The sequence below is a fragment of the Rhea americana genome, unplaced genomic scaffold (genome assembly GCF_003343005.1).
Source record: "Rhea americana isolate MKP2758 unplaced genomic scaffold, rheAme1 scaffold_7, whole genome shotgun sequence".
NCBI lineage: Eukaryota > Metazoa > Chordata > Aves > Rheiformes > Rheidae > Rhea > Rhea americana.
Window position 1 is genome coordinate 5,536,016 of NW_028186867.1, and position 20,797 is coordinate 5,556,812.

Genomic DNA, 20,797 nt, shown 5'->3' on the forward strand with positions numbered 1-20,797 from the left:
GAGCGGCGGCGAGGCGGCGGCGGCGTTGGGGCTCGCCGCGCCTCAGCCCGCCGCGCCGTCCCCCAGCCCCGCCGGCCACGGCTCGCCCGCCGCGCCCGAGCCCGCCGCCTACAAGCTGGAGGACCTGGAGACCCTGGCCACTGTGGGTGAGCGAGGCAGGGAGGCGCGGCGGGAGCGGGAGGGACAAAGGCGCTGCCCCGGCGCCCGCCCGCCTTTGGCCCCCGCCGGCCGCCGCCGCCCCTCGGCTGCCGCTTCGCCTGCCGCTTTGTTCCTGCCCCTTGGCGCCCCCAGCGCGGCCGCTGGGGATGTTGGGACCGTTCGGGGGCGGCGGGGCGGGACTCGCGGCCGTTTAACGGCCGGCAGGTGCCGGCCGCCGCCGCCGGGGACCCCCTTCCCCCCCCTCCCCCCGCACGCGCCGCCGCGGCACCGGGGCGGAGGCCGCCGCCACCGCCGCCTGGTGCYGACGCTGCTCCGCGCGTAAAGTTAGTCGCGCTTGCGAGGGGAGGGGGGGGGATTGTCGTCCTGGTTTTGTCCACGGTTCCGGGGCGCTGCGTTGGGTTTTTCTTAAAATTTTATTTATTTTTTTTCTTTTTTCTTGCTGAGCCGTTTTTATCAGACTTGCGTGTGATCTGAGCCGTCGCTTTGCACGAGTTCCCGCAGCAGCCGCGGCTTCTCTTCCCAAGCTGCTTTATGGTCGCCGTGAGGCTTTAGGAAGGCGCTGGGCAGCGGTAGCGTTAGTGCAGTTGTGCAGCTGTGTGTGGAGTCGGCAGAGGAGCACAGGAGCCTGCTTGCATTGTTCCTCCTTGACACTGTTGTGCCAGTGCGCTAACTAGCCTGAGCACTGCCGGGATCGTCAGCTCTGGCTGTGTGTGATAACCGTGTTTTCAGAGCTACAGCTGAATGAATTTGTAACGTGGTTTGGCCTGTCTGTGAAGCAGGCAGAACCGCCGCTGAAGTCTAAACACCTTTTGTTGTAAAAACTCGATTGACGTGCTAGCTTCATTTGCCTGCATCATGATAGAAATTCATTATTTAAATGCAGCTGTAGGGCCGGTGAAGAGATCAGAGAGGTTCATTAAATGCAGGTAGGTGTATTTAAAAACCTGGAGCTGTGCTGTCACCCTGCGTATTGATGCAAAGATGTCTTGCCTTGGGTAGAATTTTGGTAAGAGGCAAAATTGCTCCTCAGATTTACCACACTTACCAAAAAAGGGGGGAAAAAAACTCCACCCTGCCTGCAATATTGCAAAGTATATGCATATATTTAATAAAATGACATCTCAAAGGACATCTGTGGTGATGTTAACTGTTTTCATACTCACTCTGGTATTTGTCAGTGCATTGTGCTTGAAGGGGGTTATATATGCATAATTATGAACGCTTTTGCACTTGGTTTGAATGATTATTCAGCTATACAGAAGGATTTTTTGTTATTATATTTATTTAGCTGTGAAATGATATTTTTGGACAGATTTATTCCAGTAAGTGCTGTAAACTTCAGTTTCCTTCCCCAACCTTGCTGTAGTTAAGTTGTCTTCAGTCAWGATGGTGTAATTTAAASCCYTTTTCAGTTAAGTTGATGGTTTGATTTRTATTTTTTAAAATGCTGTTGGAAAGGCATAAGAATGTTGTGATTGATGCACACCACATTATTATCTACTGAAGCCTGTTACTTTTTTAGACARTATTTCCAAGTTAAAACGTGAATGGGTGTCTTATTGAGAAGTTAAATAAGATTATTGAAAGACTGTGTGAAAGCATTCTGATGCTGCTTCTCCACTAGAAGTGATTAATCCTATTCATGATATCACAACTAGTTGCTATAGATGTGATTGTCATCATAGAGGATTATGACATTATGCAGCAGGAAAATACTGATTCTTAAACAAAGGCCTAATTATCATAGAAATGTTCCTAAGGAAATGAAGAAATATTTTAAATTGACACAAGGATTATTTCTGAACAACATATCTTTTTACAGTGTTCTTTAAGGTGCAGCTTCGAGCTTAAGAAAAAGGAAGGTCATCATTCCACAAAGAGTAAAGAGGAGATTCCTCTTGGAAAGAAAAATACTGTTTGATATGAAGAGACAGTGCTGGAAAAGGGAGTGCAAGGTGAAAAGAGCAGACTGTTGCCTGTTAGGTCACTGACAAAATACTTGAAGAAACTCTCTCTTCCCTCCCTGTCTCCCTCAGCTTGATATTTTTTTTTCTTTGCTAGCTCTGCCTGAAAAGTTAACCATTATTTGCATCTTTTAAGAGCCATGGGTAGGGACAGGAGAGACAAAACACAAATCTTGAAGGATACAGAAATGTGCCCAAGTAAATACATTAAACAAAGAAGATGAGATGACTTATTGTAAGTTAGTTTCTAAGTGTATTTACTGTATGCCTGTGCTCCTCTGTAAAAGGCTCTGAAGAGGGAAGAGATCTACCTTGTGACTGGGAAGCAAAATAGCTGCCTCAAAGTGATACTGAAACTGAACACATTTATACCTGCCTCTGAGCARCGGAGTTTATACACTCAAAGATGCAATGCCTTGCTGATGTGTTGGTAGTACATTGAGATCTGAGCCAGTATCTCTGTGTGAGGTTGAGCCATTCTACACGCACCTGCTAATGTGCTACATTGCACTCCTTAGTTAAATATACTGCAACAGTGCAGCACACTCCAGAATATATGTAGTAATTTAGCTTGAGAAGCTCATTTTGGCTAGGCATAAACCTATTTTTTTATTAAATTAAATGCAGTTTAGGTTTATATCACATGTATTGGAAGAGTGTGTATGTCTACACTTTTTAAAGCAAAAGTTTAACTAAATAATACCATATTCCACTTTTCTGACCTCTCTGTATGAGGTGATAAGTGTACTGTCATCAATTTTACTGCAGCARTTTAGTCCTTTGTGCAGTGTAACTGCTGTGATAAGAATAGCCATTTTCTTTCTGCTGCTGTTCTCAAAAGCTGTGTCCTCCATCTGAGATTTAGAGACATCTATGAAGGAGAGGGGGCTGACCAGAAGTTACAGGGCAGGAAGTTCTGGTACCAGGATGTGTGTATGATAAAGGAGTGGAGGAAGAGAGAGAAAACATAGCAGCTGGGGTGCTTCAGCCTTTAGGATGCATCTCTACTAGAATCACTATTGMCTATACCCAGGCTTAGAAACCATGGTCTTGGAAACTACCTGCTTGGAAAGTGGCAAAATAGGGAGGTGAGTTCCATGCTGGTACAGCTGCAGTATAAATAATATTTGAGCTAACTAAACGATGGGTCTTTGGATGCTTATAGTCTCCATTACTTTTTGGTCCATTCAAGGGTAAAGATTACGAACTAGCTAGTAMTTCCTCTAAGGAATTTCATTGTTCTAGGTAGTGAATCTGACTTTTTATACTTATTTGGTCCAAGAAAAGGATCTACAAATCTGGTTTAGATCTGTTATTGCTCACTGTAATTTTTGGAKGAACTTAAGTACCTAAAAATGGGGCTTGTAAAGCAAGCTGCTGAGAATACTCTTAACTATAGATTTTTTTTTTAAGTTATGTAAGGGGAATATGTCTGAAATGCCATTTCTCCCTCCCCCAGAATTAAGTAATTCTTTGTCTCTTGAATTAGGTGTCTATGGAATTGTGGTCAYCCTTGAATTTAGGTGCCTTCTCTTGAAGGATGGAATAAAAACTTGTGGGGTGAAAACTAAGTTGGAAATAGTGCCCACTTTGCATGTAAGAGCTACTGTTTTAATATCCTTCATAGTCTAAGATGATTAGAAACTCTCTGTTAACCTTATTGCTATAGTGCAGGCTGGATTGAGAGTACTCTGTATAGTTTCTTYTGGAAGGTACGCCTGTTCTAGCAAAGAATTCAATGTGAAGACAGGAGAGCAAAAAGGGAGGATGGTTTTAGCATGGTGAGTAGGAAGGCATTTATCTCCCTAGCATGCCCCCAAGCTTTCGTCAAGGGGACTTCCTGAGAGGTTGAAGATGTGGCTTTGAACCTACYGAGATGCATGTTTTTTGGCTAGTCCTCTAAAATTAGAGCTAAGTGTGCTCCTCACTCTGGAGCTATTGAAGGTGACTTGTCCGCTTCTATTTTTGAATTAATTTTCTTTTCAAAGAAAGTTAAAATGTGAAGGTTTGCTTGGCATACTCAGTTTGCTCAGACAAGCCTGAAATATTTTGTGAAACTCTYTTGGACTTAAGTAATGTTCAGCTGTGCCAAGGTTGTGGTATGTGCAGAATCAAAAACTTAAAATGCCTTAACCTTTTTCAGTGTAACATACCTGCTAAAGTTTCATGGTCCACCCAAGAGGTGTGTTAGCAATTAATTTACTTGCATAAATTTTATGTGAGCCCTCTTCAGTCCAGACTTCAAAAGGGCTGTGGAAGAGAGAGAAAGAGATTGTGAACCCTAGCAGTCTAGCTCCTGAACCATCCTTTTTGGCAAAGAGCATTTAATGAAAGTGCCCTACTATTCAGAGGAGCCAGAGAGGCTGCAATTGAATGCTTTACATATTACACTGAAACAAAGATACTAACTTTTGAGCTACATTGTAGCAAAGAACTAATTCATATAAACTAGAATAATAAGTACAAAAAAAAAAAAGGAAGAGATTGTTTTGCTTTTGGATAAGTAAGATGAGAGAAGAAATTTTTTGCTTCCAAATGAAATGTGTGGTAATAACAGGGAAAAATAGAACTTTCAGGACAAGGAAGATGACGAATTTAATTTTTGCCTTCTCTCTTATTAGATCGTTTCCTGCCTTTTTTTTTTTTCAAAGTACAATGAATACTGAAACATATTATAAATGTAAATGAGGTTTTGTACATCCATTAAATTGATTGAAATATTTTAATAGTAAGCAACRTCTTCATTGGAAAGGATTCTTTTAAACAACTCTTCCTATGAAGTACTTTAAACTAAGCAAATGTGGAATAAAGAATTGGGCAAACCAGTATTTTAATTTTTCTGAGCAAAGGGAGAACTTAAAGTACATGGGAAAATTGCAAAGCAACACACTTACGTATGTAATTTCATTGCRTTCACAGGCATAGAATATGATAGCCAAATATGTTTTTAAATTACATTATGTCAGAGGGGCAGTAGGTGTAAAAATGTAGTCCAAAGCTATGAGAATGAATCTGCTCTTCTGTACAGAACATCACAGTAATATTTTTCCRTTTATGTAGTCTAAGCAAAAAATTCTGCACCAGAATAGTGAAGTTCTGCTTTAATTGCTAAGAACACTAGTGTCTAGTCTTTTTTTTAAGAGAAATACTTTTTTAAAAGCTTTTTAAAGGGGATTCAGATTATTTATACTTTTTAGCAAGTCGTATTTTTAGTTTCACTATTTAGCTTCTTACCTGTTAAAAATACTATTCTGAAGGGTGTATGAGGATTTTTTTCCTGTTTGTCATCTTTCCTTGATACTGAAATGATGAATAGTAATCTATGATTTTACTTGACAATATCCTTACATAACACAAAGTTTTGAAAGAAAACATCATATGAGTGTTGTGACTGTAATAGTGACTTAAATTCACCATTGTATTAGTACATCTTTGAGACTTTAGTCATCAGACTAAAGGATTTGGATTTTATTTTCTCTCTCCTTTCTTGGAATGTGTTTTTTACTTAATTTATCTTTTCAACAAGATCATACTTGCCCTAAAATAAATCTTTGCTATTGTTGTACCTGATCTTCTACAGAGAAAATGACCAAGTGTGAATTAGCTTTATTATGTTGTTTTTCCTTCAATTCACTGGTGAGGAGAACTGAAGTAGCATAATATTATGGAGTGAGCAGCAACAGGTCCTCTCCAATTAGGTTCTTATTAGACTGAAAAAATGGATTGAAACAAATATTCTTTTGTCTTTCAGAAAGAGAAGTCAGAAAAGGGAGAAAGCATATGGAAGAAGTCTGAGTATGTGAAAACTGAAAGTTCACATTTTTACTATCTTCAGTTTAAAAAATCGGTTGTTGAGATAAATGACTTAGTGTTTGCTTCTTGACTGTTTCTTTTGCCTTAATTGTATTTAAATATCTAATTGATTGCAGAAGAAACTTCATAATTCTTTCTTTAATGTTGTGGACTTGACAGCATATTATAGAATGGGTGTCCTTTGATGCTCAGATAYACTACTTTTATATATAAATAATCTAGTAAGTCCTATAAATAACCCAGAGATGCCCCAAAGTGTCTGTTGTGATGCAACGAATTAAGTAATCTGGGATCTAACTTCTAATGCTGTGGGAAAAGGAAACATGAAAAACCCCTTTCCCACAAAATCAAGAACACTTCCCCCCCCCCCCCANCCCCCCCCCAAAAAAAAAAAAAGTGTTTGCTTTAAATAGAAGATAYTGCTGAAAAAAATCTTTGACCAGGAAGTGGTGTGTGTCTGCTCAAACTCAAAAAGATGGAAAATATGAAATGGAATGGAAATGTGAATTAAACTATATTCTTCCCTCCCTGCAAGGGAGGAAATTAGAAATTAAAATACTGATGATTGGCAACATACATGAACATGAATGTGCATGTCTGGACTCTCTGTCTAGTGGGCAGAGGGAGTAGTGTTCTGGAGGTGGATGTCTTGCTGTATTGGTTTTTATGTTGCTGAAAATAAGGGAAATGCACCCCTGGTTAAATAACACTTAATCCTGATTTAATCCACTTTAAAGGTCATTTGTGATATATAAACTTCAGAAGTGAAGAGGGGTGATGGGATTTATATACCACGTCTGTTAGGAGAAGAGTTAGACATGCATACAGCAATGAAGATTGAATTTTCATAAACTGAAAGGTGGGAACTTCATATTTACCCTGAAAAGGCTTGTCTGGATGTAAGCTGTACTTAACTAAATTAGTTTAGGTTAAACAATATAATTCTCCTACTGTTGATACTTATCAATGTAAAATAATCTTCAACGTTAGCTTGTTCTGTTTTGTAATAGTTTAACATGGTGTCTTCTCTTGGTAAAGCATGATATACCTCTTCCCACATCTACACAGGTCTTGAGGGTTTTATTAACAGCTTCAAAAATGTTGCATATTCAGATGCTAAGGCAGTATGTTTCATTTAAATTCTCAAAATAAGAATATAATTTTGCTTTCCCAGAGGAAAACTTTCAAGTGAATGAACGAACAAGCCCTTTATATTTTAAAGGGGATACATAAGATTCTTTTAAGCTCTGTTCGTTGACTGCACTTCACGCTAGCACAGTGATTCAATTTTGATTTGAAATGTGTGTTACTTTATTTTTTTAATACTGAGGCACATCAGGGATTTTTCCCTATCTTAGTGGAGCCTCTTATTTGCTACAGACACTCAAGAGTGTGGTAAGAAAATTCACCCAGAAGACAGGTGAGATATGCAGTGTCTAGTAAAATGTGGAGCTTGCCAATGAAACTAACATGGCATATCTGAAAACTGAGTGGAATGTTACAGAACAACAAAACAATTGCAAAACATTTAGGTCAGTGAATTTAGTTAATTTGGCTCTCATTGTGTACTTCTGTGGATATTTGTAGTCTGGATTTAAGTTTGGTCAAAGGAAGTCTTCAAATTTCTGCCCTTTATATGAATAATGCTTACTATTTTACTTTTCATAAATGATATATTTCAAGGACTTAAATTAGTTGTGATGATAAGACTGTAAGTTAGCAAATTAAAGGCTTCTTGAGGGATTTGGGGGAGTGTTTGAAAAAAATGTTACCTCTGAAACACTGAAGGTTGTTTGTTTTTTAAAGGCTTAAGGACAGGGTTTAGATCTGTAAAGTAGATACAATGCTTCTGTGACCCCTGTTGTACTGCACTGATTTTTAATCTCAAAATAAAAAATATAATTTCTGAGGATAATACAAATTGTTTCGGAAGGATGATTTGAACTGGACGTTCTACTCTGAAATAAGTTCTGAAAACTAAGGTAGCGTATTCCTATTTAGGAATAATTTGAGCTTTCCCTTCCTTAATTTAAGGGCTACAATCTTGGTGAACTCTGAATTTGGTGCTTTCACAATTAAGTTTAAGCAATTCAACTACATCTGTGTAAATACTTAGCTTTTTCGTTGAAAGGCTGAAAGATAAGTGAAGTAGGTAAAAACAATGTGGAAGCTGTATGTCCAAATGTATTAGAAGCATGTCCAGAAGCGCATATTCGGAATAGCTGCTTTGTAGACAATTACAGCTGTCTGCTCTTGACATATCTAATATAAATTTAAACTGTCCAGTTTGGGCAGTGGTTGTATAGCTAATATGTCTGTGCTTTTGTATTGGTAAAATAAGCTTGTTTGAGCTTGTGGGTATTGCTTATGCTGAAGGATGCATTAGTATCTCTACCTGTCTTAAAGGTAATTTGAGGACATTTGCAAGAGTTGGTTTGCACTGCGGAAGTGCTCTTCAAATGTATGCACTTCAAAATTTTTCCTTTTACTTGGTGATTTTTGACAGCTACTTTGTGCAGCCTTAAATTGTGGTAATCTATTGCATTTGTTCTGTGAGAACTTTCCACTTGGCTGCCCTCTTTCTTCATTCTAGTCCCAACCCCGAGCAGTTGATAGCTGGTCCATTAATTGACTGACAGTAACTTCTGTGCGAATGAGTTGTAATTTCTTCTCCAGGGACTCAGTTGGTCTGCTTTGATACACTTCATCTTGGAGAAGTGTATCAAGAGAAGTATGTGAGTTTAGTTATTTATTTATAACTCCAATATATTAAAATTAGTAAAGAAAGCATTGTTTCCACGTGACTAAACTTGGTGACATAACATATTTCTGTATAATACCAATAGCAATGGAATGTTACACTTGGTTTGGGGTCAGGTTAATTTTTGGTCCTGTCATTGGTATCATTCTGTAAGTTTTTATATGTACCCCTTATTCTATTGCAAAATAGTAATAATAAAAAAAAAGATCAATTTGTCATGCACTGTTCTCGTTAAGCAATTTTAATACTCTTTATTGCAGATTGACTGTTTAAATTTATAAAAATAAAGCCAGATAACTAGTCTACTTTTCACAATGTATTTTTTTAGCACTTATATGCCAACAGGTTATGGTTTCCAAACAGGCTAGCTTTTATGTAAAACCTTCTTCACTTTTCTTTCTTTTCTAGACATTCATTTTGGAGATGAGCTGCAGCTTTCCCTATAGGAAGTAAGGAAACATTTATAGAACTTACAGAACAAATTCTGCAAGTTAAAATAGACTTTTCCATACTCTAATTCTCCTTCTTCGATTTGCTTTATATCAGTCAGAGCATAGAACTTCTTAGTTGGCTGCTTTTAGCACTTCTTTATTTCTACAAACTATTAATAAAAAATCTGCAACATATAACAAAACTAGCTTTTTGTTTATTTTTAATTAGGCTGCATCTGACTCCCTTAGAGGATTATTTCTGAGCTAATTTTTTTGTGACAAGACACATATCTAGTATATGTTTACTTGATTCTACTGTGCAACTAGCAAGAATTCAAAAGATGTAATGACTGAAGAAAGGTTGCTCAAGTCAGAAGAAGTATTTAATGTAAACTACTATTAATTTAATTATTATTAATGTAAACTATTATATGTTTAAGTATAGCATATGACTTAAATCTTGCAATTTTCCTTATATTGTCCTGGCATTGTCTTAAGTATGTATTAAAGAGGACTAAAGCTGTAGTATGACAGTGTAATGTATTATTTTACTGGCAAGATATGACTAGTCACTCAACATCCTCTAATACAGGAGAAAAATATGTAGTGCTCCTAATGTGCTTCCCCCTTTCACCCTTCCCCCCGTCTTACATGATTCTTGCAAGGGATGTAATGGTTTGTTACATTTAAAAAAAAAAAAAAAGTGCATTGTGCATTTTTAGGGGATCCTCTATGCAGTATTTGAGTTTTGGAATGGTTCTTCATTAAAACAAAGCTTCTTACGTAGCATTCTTGGCATTTGCTGGAATGTTGTTCTGTTGGTACTGGGGAATGTGGGGGCTTCAGGCAACATGAAATACTTACCGTAATGACACTGATGTTATTGTGGAGGTGTAGGGAGCTCCCTGAATTAAAGCAAAATATCTATTAGTATTACTTTTTATGCCTCTCTGTTAGTGCTGTAGTCAGTAAATTATATACTCCAAAATTGTTTAGGTGGCTCTTATGAGAGTTGTCACTGCACAGACTCCTCAGAAACAGGCTAAACTGATAGAAGATATTTACTTTGCTGATATACTAATTAGGATGCACTGTAATAGCTATATGGATGTTAAATATAAAAATAAGATGCATGGATGCTGATAGTATTTATGTAAAACTTGTGGTACTGTAATAGCAGACTGCTCTGGCCCCCTATCCCAGAATGATGACATATTTCTAGTCTCAGACTTCTCCCCAGCTTGCTGTTGGCTTCTTGCATCCCTTTGGGTGCAGGAGGTGATTGCATGGTTTTATCTCTGTCTGTGGAGAACTAACCAACAATTAGCACAGCTACTGGTCAGTCRGTTTCTAAACTGGACTTCTTGTTGCCTCTTTCATCAAAATGTTTTGGGCTGTGTTTCAGTATGCTGACTATGTGGTCCGATGCTACAAAGATGTCCCGGATTCTTGAGACTTTTGAAGGCCTGTGAAGACTTCTGCACTATGTTTCTCTATTTAAGCAACTCGCTTGTTACTGTCTGAGGTGGTGGATGTGGCGGTTGTATTAGATTAACAGCATTGCTCCTCTTTTATTGACCAGCATAGTTTAATCCACTTAAAAAGTTCACGTTAGTGACCATTTATGCAGATATTGCTCATTCAGCAATATCTTTTGCAATAATGTAATTTGAGATGTAATCAATTAAAAAAAAAAAGTATTTCTGAAATCTCGAGCATTGCAACTTAATTTAAATGATTCTGTTTAAAAGCTCCCCATTAGTAATTTCACAGTGAGTAGAAGTGATTCCTTGGACCTTGTTATGGAAATCTTTCCTTGCTAGAAGTTATTTCTGTAGTTTCTCTGCTAGAAAATGCAGCTGGGAAGAAGCTGTGTGAAAGACTATGTCCCATAAGACGGAGCTATTGGAAAACAAAGTAACTGAGGAAATAATCTGAGGGGTTTCTAACACTGAAGTTAATGCAAAATACTGTAAATGAAATGGAACTATATTTCTTCTAAAAATACCTATTTTAAAATCCATTTTTGGGTCAGCTGTGTTTATTCCCTGCTTTGTAAGCTGAAAAGTAGATCACATATTGGGGAAAGGGCGGTTGTGATGCTTCAAATTTAAGCCTGTGAAAGCTATCCKTATTACAGGTTTATGTGTTAACAGACATTATTTAGCTGTTTCTTTTCTTTCTTTAAACTTACATTTGTCTTTGAAAACTGAAAAGGGTTTTTCTCCTGTAACTGAATATCATTCTGCAACTAAATATTTATACTTTTTTGGGGGGGAGTATGTGTGATGTATTGTACCTTTTTATATAATATATAATATGTCCTTTGTTCTAAATGGGTAAGTGAAGAGAGTTTCTAGAATTCTCTTCTCTTGTTATCCATAACACCTGGTGTTTACTGTAAACCAAAAGATTATTTTGATGGAGAGGAGGACGTTTGACTCCTTTATGTTGTTTATTTTGAAGTTAGGTAGGCCTAAACTTTCAGTGCTCCCACTACACTGTCAGTTGTGAGTTAACAAAATGTAGTTTGATAGAGCATTTCTGGCTTGGGAGGCAAATTTGGGATAATTATGGGAAATTAATCTTCTGGAAATTAGTGATAAGACAATTTGAGTGGGTCATGTGCATTCTGTGGTATAACAGTATATTTGAACTCTGAAATCTGAAAAGTGTTTTGGAATGTGTGGTATAGTCCAGAAGTGTAAAAAAGGACATAATTTTTCAAACAGAAATTGAGAATAGGATATCCAAGTAACTGGGATATAATTTCGTAAATGTGCAACTGGAGTGACATCAGAGCATTGAGAAATAGGCTTGTTTAGCTTTTTTTTTTATTTTCTTTTAACATAAAATACATATGAATTACTATTCTGCAGAATATACTCCTTTCCAGTGGAATTCTTTATCTACTGGGAAGAGCTTGTTGTGTATGGTAATATTAAGTAGAGAAGCAAAATTGTGAAATGAGATACTTGAAAAACAATCTAGTCCCTTACAAACTTATTTATTTATTTATTTATTTTCTGTCAGTTCTTCAGGTAAACCTATCTAACTTAAAACTAAAGCAGGAGTTAGTTGCATAGTTCAGAGTGTAAATGAATTTGGATTATGTGTTTTGTTTCCTGATGCTTTTAAGAATTGTCTAGGATGTGTACCTTGGTCATAAAAGTCTAAATAATTTTTATCTCCCTTTGAATCTTGATGTTGAAAGGTTCATTATAAGTGACATACTGTGAAATCATGTATTTGGAGATGAGAGTTCACATTTTCATATTAACTTCAAATATTGTTTCATTTTTATTGACTTCTTTGCATAGTTGTTATTTGTATTTTAATAAAGAGGCTACTTAGTGAAATACAGACTACTAAACTGAGTGAATAGTCAGAGAAGACTAGCAGACAATAACAAAGATGGATGTATTGGTGAGACGTTATCTTTTATCCTGCATATTTGAATTCCCCCTTTAAAAGTGAAACAGTGCAAATCTAGTGCAGTAGCATTTTTCTTCAAGAAATCAAAATCAAACTTGATGGATATTGAAACAGCAGGGTAAGGTAAAGGGGCTTATGCTGTTTTGACGCACTCTTCCCTTTTGTTCAGGTAGGTCTCTGTTGCCTCAGTTTCTTTTCAGAACAAAACAAGTAGAATAGAAGAAAATGGAAGCCTGTCTAGGCACATAACTAGATATTCCAGATGAGTGTATATGAAGAAATAGATTTTACAAGTGCTTGATTTGGTAGGAAGATCTGAACTTATACTGGTTGATGGTTAGTACAGAATGTGAGATGTTAACAATTTCACATTGTACTTCATTGGGAAATTTGCCAGCTATGGGTTCATTGACATCCAAAAGCTGGGCGTTCCTTCATAGAATACTGCCATAGAATACTTACAGTTTATCTCCTGTAATGAAATATGTTGATAAATCTTTCTCTAATCTTCATGTATTTTGGCATTTAAAGTGTTTGTAGGAGGAAAAATGCTGCTGCTTGTAACTGTTGGATAGAACCTAATTGGTTTTCATTTTTGGTAGAGATATTAAAGAGATTTTGTTTGAGAACAAACACAACTCTGTTGCTTGGCCTCCCTTAGTTCTCTGAAATACGATTCTTGAAATAGGCAAATCAGATAGTGATTGCAGTAATACAAAAGACCTGGAAATGCTAGGATGCTTGGTGGGGGGGAGAGAGGAGGGGAGCAGAGAGAAGGAAAAAAAAGCTTTGATTGCTTTGCTTCAGAGATCCTTCTGTAGCATAGTTGCTTTATTTTTATAATCAAGATGAATCCTCTTTTTTTGCAAACTTTTTTACAGAATTACAATAAAGTACAGTTATTTTTTCCAAGGATTGTGCAAATAGTATACAAATTTCATTTTAAAGATTGAGAAACTCAGTAAATGACTAAAGAGGACAGTATAGAAAAAATTGTTGCGTAAGGCCTCCTTAAATGTTGATAATGCTTAAAAGTTATTGATAGTRTTTACCTTTCTTTTATTTATATTAATAATTTTTTCTGGTATCTCCTGAGGACATATATATTGGATAGTGCAATGCTCATATCCTCTTCCATCAGTGACGTAGACTTCATCTCTTAGAGGTGAAATAGTTTCATCAGTCTCTGTCCTGTCTTCTGGGACTGTTAATTTGTACCTAGGAAACGTTCAAGCATTCTGAAACAAATTGCAGTTCACTTAGTAGAGTTGTAAGTACCTAGTATACCAAATAATATTTTGTGTTCGGCACAATTGATCTTTTTTCATGGCAGAGGTGTGCCATTTTTCCTGGCGTATAAAACTTAATGCTTCAACTTCTGTAAGAAGTGTTAAGAGATGATAAACTAATAGACCAGTAGCTTTCAGTCAAAACTGATACAGGTTGTATTTGAGCCAATGACCCTATACAGAGAGATGGGTTTTGTGTTCACTTCTGGCCCTACCTTCTAATTTTAGCACATCTGTGCATGTGCATCATTTTCTTAAGCATTATTCCTGAGTTACAAATTATATTAAAAAGTTTGTTCTTTAACTTGAATAATTTAAAACACTTCTCTGTTGAAATGTGTTATATCAACTACYGATAGTGAGCAAACCTCTTAGTAAGCAATGATGCTACAATTTTTGAGAAACTTAAGAGTCCATAAGGGCATGTCAGATACTCTGTGCCATGTGGAATACAGCGCATGAATTCATGAATCTGATCTATCAATGTGGTGTTGAATTTGCTAGTCACTGCTCTGTTTCCTGTGGCCTGCGATCCTGTTTCTAAATATAGAAAAACAGGTTCACATAATTAATGCTGACATTTTTGGGGAGGAGAGAATTGGAAAGGGCAAAAGTGAGAAGCAGCCATGGCAGTGAACAATAAAATAGGTTAACTTGTGGTAACATATGGGTGCGTCTATTTACACACTCACTCACTCTTTGTGTATTTTTTATATATATGTATATATATTTCTATACACACACACACATATATATAAAATAAAATGTGTGTGTGTATATGCGTATGGATATATTTAAATATTTCTAAGAAATTTGATGTATTGCATGTATCAGAGGATTTTTTTTTCTTTAGCTTTGGTGAAACAACATATGGAATGCTTTGCTCTAAATTGGCAAAACTGTTAAGCTGTCAAACTTGGTGGTATTCACAGAATAGCAGTGTGAAATAACCAAAAATCTAAAAGAAAATTTTTAAGATTTGWGTATTAATAAATGTAACTACTTCTAGCGATTGGAAAGTGAGAACATTGGGATATAAAAAAGGCTTTATAACACTGACCAATAAACAAGCCTGTGTAACTGTGATATGCTGAGGTAGAAAGTCTGTTTCTATTACTAAGATCTGTAATAGTTTTCACTACTGTTACTGTTATAAATATATTTGACTTTTTTATGACCATATAGAACATTAAGTGTTAAATTCTGGGAAAAATTGGTTGGTCTTTAATGCTGAAACGTGGTTTCTGTGCAATATTCAATACTGTAAATATCCTACGTGTAAAAGTTAAACTTCTGTGCCTAGAATGGAGACTTGTGGAGAGGGATGTAGTTAGGTAATACGTGGACTGGTGAGCTTTAGATCTCATTGCCAAGCCCTGTACGTATTTGGGAATCACCAGATACTTTTGACTGTCATAGTTAAAAGACATGCTTTTATATTTATATATATATATATGTGTGTGTGTGTGTGTGTGTGTGTATGTATGTATATGTATATACATGTATGTATGTGTATATATGTATATGTATGTATACGTATATATGTGTACACACACATATATATGTATATATCCTAGTAGTTTTAGCCACACAGACTGAAATGAAGCTATAAACACACTGGAAATTTAAATGAGTTTAGATTTATGTTTTTGCAATATAGAAAAGAAACTATGATCTTGAATTACATGATGAATTTCAGACCACTGTTTTCTTCAGCTGCAGTATCAAAGTGTTTACATTAAACCTAGAACTGCTACATTAAGATGGTATATCTTTAGCAATGTTAAGTATTAAAATGTTTTCTTTCATTTTATCAGTAATGAACTTCCTCAAGGTCCTTTGGAGATTTTTCTTCTGAAATATTTTGCTATTTGGTTGCTATTTGAGAATGGAATTTTGAGAGTGGAATTTTGAAATATAAAATCTGTATTAGTATATTTATTCAGTTCTTATCATATATTTTACTTGGATCTTTTAGACCTATTTCTTGTTTCTTACATAATGTTCTCCACATAACAAGCTATTATTAGTGTCCATTCTTGTGCCAAACAACAGTGATTTCATCACCTTTCCTTGGAGAATATTACACTATTTTTTATACATATAGTATGAGAGAATCTGGGAGGGTAATGGCACCTAAAGTAAATTCTAGATATGTGATGCATCTTTCCGTAGTCTCTCAGGAATATCTGATGATACAGCTTACGAATACAAAAAACCCCCTCCCTCTGAGGAATATTTTGTCCCACTTGTGAATTGTCAGTGGTCTTGTTAACCCTTCATCAAAATAAATCCATTTGCAGCTAGAGTTCCAGATTAAAATGTTTTTTTTTTTTTTAGGAGAAGATTCCTCTTCATTTGTTGGTTGATTTATTTTTGTAAAATTTAATTTATAAGGTCTCTGTTTCCCAGCATACCATACATAGCTTCTATATGCAAATAAATTATTTGAGTCATATTCACACAGGTATTGATTTTGCTATGGTTAAAATAAAATTCTTCATGCATATTATAATAAACTCTTCTCTAACGCTCAGTGTGTCCTGTTCAAAATAAAACAAAGATAAAACTAAATACAGATTTCAGAGGAAAGCTCAGTTATGTTAGTTTTTTTTTCTATTTTTCTATTTTTGTCTGCAAACAGCTCAATAAGGTGAAACATTTCTGTGCTACATAAACTTGAATAACATATGTAAAATAATAGATTATGTAGGTAAATGCAAACCAGCAAATTGAATATGGTTTCAGCTAGGACTGTTTGTAAAAACTGCATCTCCTCTTTCTTGTGTGTAATATCCTCTTAACTTACTATCACAGCACTATTAAACTACTAGATTAATTGATCTTTTATCACATTTGTGATATTATAACAGTAAGTTGTATTTACTTGATGCTAAAGGAGAGAGATTTATATAGGTATCACTTGGCATAGTTCTGCCAGTGGGTACCTTTCATGGTAGGTATGAAAGAGAGAATTTAATGAGATGCTAGCACTTCAAACAAACAAACAAACCTACCTCACAAATATATGCTTCCTTATACAAGGAAGTRTGGTTTTTTTCCCATGTCATGAAGTTCCACCCATAAATATCAGCTCATATAACTTTGAGGTTGATAATAAAATCTGTAGATTTTAAAAAATGCAAACCTTCATAAGAATGATAGTAATTACTGTTTGCAGCAGGTTTTTTTTGTTGTTTGTTTCAGGGTTCTAGTGAAAAAGCTTTCCCAAATAACAGGAAATTTTTCTAATGGAGTAATGAAACAGGAAAATGAAGCAGAGGAAACCCTGTTAGTTCAGGATACCTTATTTTACTGTGTTTGTTAATATTTTGTCTTCAAGATCAGCTGAAAACCAGAGGAAGAGATAATTGCTCTCACTTCTTTGGCTCAACCTAAATAGGCCAAAAGATACGAATGGGTGAAAAGGTGTACAAGATAAACAAACATTGGTTTCATCTGTCTGAATTCAGACCTGTGCAGTGTAAACAGCTGTGTCAAACCTGCACATACAGAATCCTTTTACAATGAGTAGAGAAAAATGGACTCTTCTGAATTCATGTGTAGATGTGTAAAACTGTTGGACTGAATACAAAARCATCTTCTTTTCTATCGACTTAGAAAAGATTCTACACGTCTCATTCAAGAATAGGTTTTGTAATTAGATGAGGTAGTTCCAACCCAAAATTTCTGGAGAGACTGTTGGTTATGTTACATTTTTAAAAGATGGAGAAAGAGTCAGTGTCTCCTCTTTTTCTTCCTCTCTTTTTTTGAGGAGCAGTGGGATGGTCAGTTACTGTCCCTGTAAAGTTAGCATGCAACTTCACTATTTCTATTTTTTTGCATTGTAAAAGGAGATTTAACCCACCGTGTCTTGCAATAGGCTGAGAATTGTGGTAGCATTTGAGGACATGTATTTGTTGTATCTTGTCACATCCAACCATAAAGAGATGATTAGAGGGTACATAGTTCTCTGTTATAATCTTGTACCTTTGAAAAAAGGAAGAACTCCAGTTTGTCATTTTTCAAAAATATCAGGCTTGAGGGTATACCATGAAGAATGAGCTTCCTGAGGCTTCAGGGCTTTCTGCTGCTATTCATCGGCCAGGCTTCATCTTCAACAGGAATGTCAGTAGTTTATTTTCTTTTGCTATTGTGAGTTAATCCCAGATTAGTGGAATTTTAAACTTTTTCAAGTCTTTTCATTTCCATTTCTAAACTTAGGAAACTGTGAAAGGTAGATACTGGCTGCCAGTAAACTTTAATTGTGCTGCTAGTTTGATAGATTTTGACTTCTGATTTCAATTCAACTTCCTAGTTAAATCTCAGTTTTGCTAACTGTTACATATATGGTTAAATATGAACAAGAGTGTTTCTGAACTAGGGCCTTCAATACCTATTTCTGTGGTGACGTAAAAAATAGCAAGGAACAGATAATCTTGAACATTTTTTATTACTTTCCTGTATAACTAATTCATGAAACATTCAAGTAAAGAACTAGAAAGTGTCAAATACATTAAAATTAGGTCAAAATCTCTGATTTGTCCTATCCAGGGGCCCATGTGCTCTTCAGCATAATTCATTCTTGTACCTCGGAAGCATTTTAGATTTACTACTTTAAGCAGTGAATAGGTAATGTTTCAAAATTATTTTGTAATACATTTTCTATGCACTATATCAACCCCACCTCTTGATTCCTTTCTGCTCTAGCAGTACTTTAGGTGAAGATGGAAGTGAAATGTACTCAAAAGGACTGAATTATAAGGAGTACCAGTCCCTCAAAGGCTGCTGTTCAATGCTGATGAAGGAGGAAATCGGTCAAGTACAAACAATGTGGCTTTTATTGCATTCATCTAGCAATAATAAACCTTTGTACTTTAGCAAGATTTTTTTTCCCCGTTTGCCTTTTAAAAGGACAYAGTCAAGGATATTAAGGCTGATACTTTATTTACATTAATATGAGTCTGACTTGCATCAAGCAGTTTCTGAAAAAGCTAAGAAATCTACAACAGTTGAGTTTCAAGATGGATGAAAGATAGGCTTATTATATAAAACCCTGGCAGTTTRTAAGGCACAGATTTCTGGATTGCAAAGGCGAGTGGTTGAGCAGGTCTTAAATACCTACCTAGTGCCTCTGTAGCCTCACAAACTCCAGAGGGAGCTGCTTCACTATTTGGACCCATGGTGTTGTCTGTAGCCCTCATATTTATCAAGCTCCAAGTAACTGTTAGAATGAAGTGACTCTAAATGCTTTGCGGATTATTTCATTTGTAAGTGTTCTTCTCTTAGTCCTTGAAGTGTTAGTTTTTACAWGGAAGGAACATGTTTATGCGTGCAGTTGAGTTCTGTAGTTTGGCTGTTCAACTTAAAATAAGGTTTTCTGTTTTTTTCTGTATATAATTATAAGCTCCACAGAGTAATCTGGCAGCAACGTATAGGACTGTGTGTGTTCCTCTGTAGTAATTGACACAGCAAAAATTACTGGAGCAAGCTAATAGGCATCTGAACTGTGGCGTATCTTTTTACAGAGCTGCTGTTTTAGACTTCTAAGATTTTAGTGACTGTTTCCTTTTGTTGAAGGTAGTTGAAAGGTCAAAGTCTATCCTTAACCCAGTGACACAGTGTATTATTTAAGTTTTATTTTTGTATTTTCATGATACTGTGCCAGTAAGTTGTATTTACCTGACATTGAAGGTTCTAAGTATCCCTTGATGTAGTTTTGCCTTCAGGTACCTTTGGTGGTAGGTATGAAAGAAGGAATTTAATGAGATGCTAACACCTCACAGATGCATGCTTCCTTATATAAGGAAATATATTTTGTGTTAGTAATTTCCGTATCATGAAATCCCACACGTATGTGCCAGCCCATGCAACTCTGAGGCTAGCAATGAAATAAAAATCTATGGATTTTGAAAAATGCAAACCTTCAGAAYGACAGTGATTACTGTTTGCAGCAGGAGTTGTTGTTGTTTGTTTTATTTTTAGAGTTCTAAAAATACATCCAAGCTAAATAACTCTATACTGAATTTAAGAAAAGCTCCTGGCCAAATCTATTTTGAAAATACTTCCTTTAATAAGGGAAACCRAAGGAGAAGATGAAAGTGCAGACAAATGGTGGGAGAAAGCTTTACAGTCCTSTTGGATAAAGATTTGGTTAGGGAGTTAAACCAAGGTACTTAGCAGTTTATTGCAACTTAGTATATTCCTGCATAACCTGCAGGTTTTATTCTCTACCTTTCTTTTTATCCTTCAGGTTGTGTTGGTSGGGAGGGCACACTGCTAAGCACTTAGTAGCTCATTGTCAGAAAAAAATTAAGTGGAAAAATAATGTGTATGAATGATTTATCTAAATAGATTCCTTACTGCACTACCAGAGGTACATAGAAAGTATTCTTTTCTTGTATAAAACTGGAGGTAAGTCACTTTTGGCTTACACTGCTTCAGGGATACCCAAAGCTTTTTCAAAATTTTGAACTTACTACTAATTCAAGCTCAAGGAGTAGGAGGCAGATATTCACAGCAGCAGCCACAAAATTAAACTGTATCCTCTGAAGAGAGATTAGCATCCTTCTGTTAGGAGGAGTATATAATATATATATATATATATATATATATATATATATATATACACACACACACTAACAATGAAAATCAAACTTGTAGACTAAAATCTAGGATTTGATGATACCTAGCATGGTACATGACAAACCTATAGCTTTTCTTCTTCTTTCCACGTGTCTGGTTATTCTAAGACATATTCATATACTATTTTGCTTACATGTTTTACAGTGACAAACTTTTAACTAAAAATAGTAACACTTAGCCTGAACTGTTATTGATTTGTTTTAACCTTCATTTTAAGGAATCTGTATCATATTATTTTTAACATTAAAAATATGTATTTAAAAATAATTACAATTTTTTTTTTTTTTTAACCCATAGACT

General features: G+C 36.0%; 1 protein-coding gene across 1 annotated transcript in view; it reads left to right on the forward strand.

The window, feature by feature from the left end:
• Nucleotides 1-20,797, forward strand: part of PRKX (protein kinase cAMP-dependent X-linked catalytic subunit) — a 60,688-nt gene that overhangs the window by 2,461 nt on the left and 37,430 nt on the right. The window contains exon 2 of the mRNA XM_085321596.1: nucleotides 4-146. Within this exon, the coding sequence (XP_085177722.1) occupies nucleotides 4-146 (143 nt within the window). The remainder of the gene's footprint in view (nucleotides 1-3; nucleotides 147-20,797) is intronic.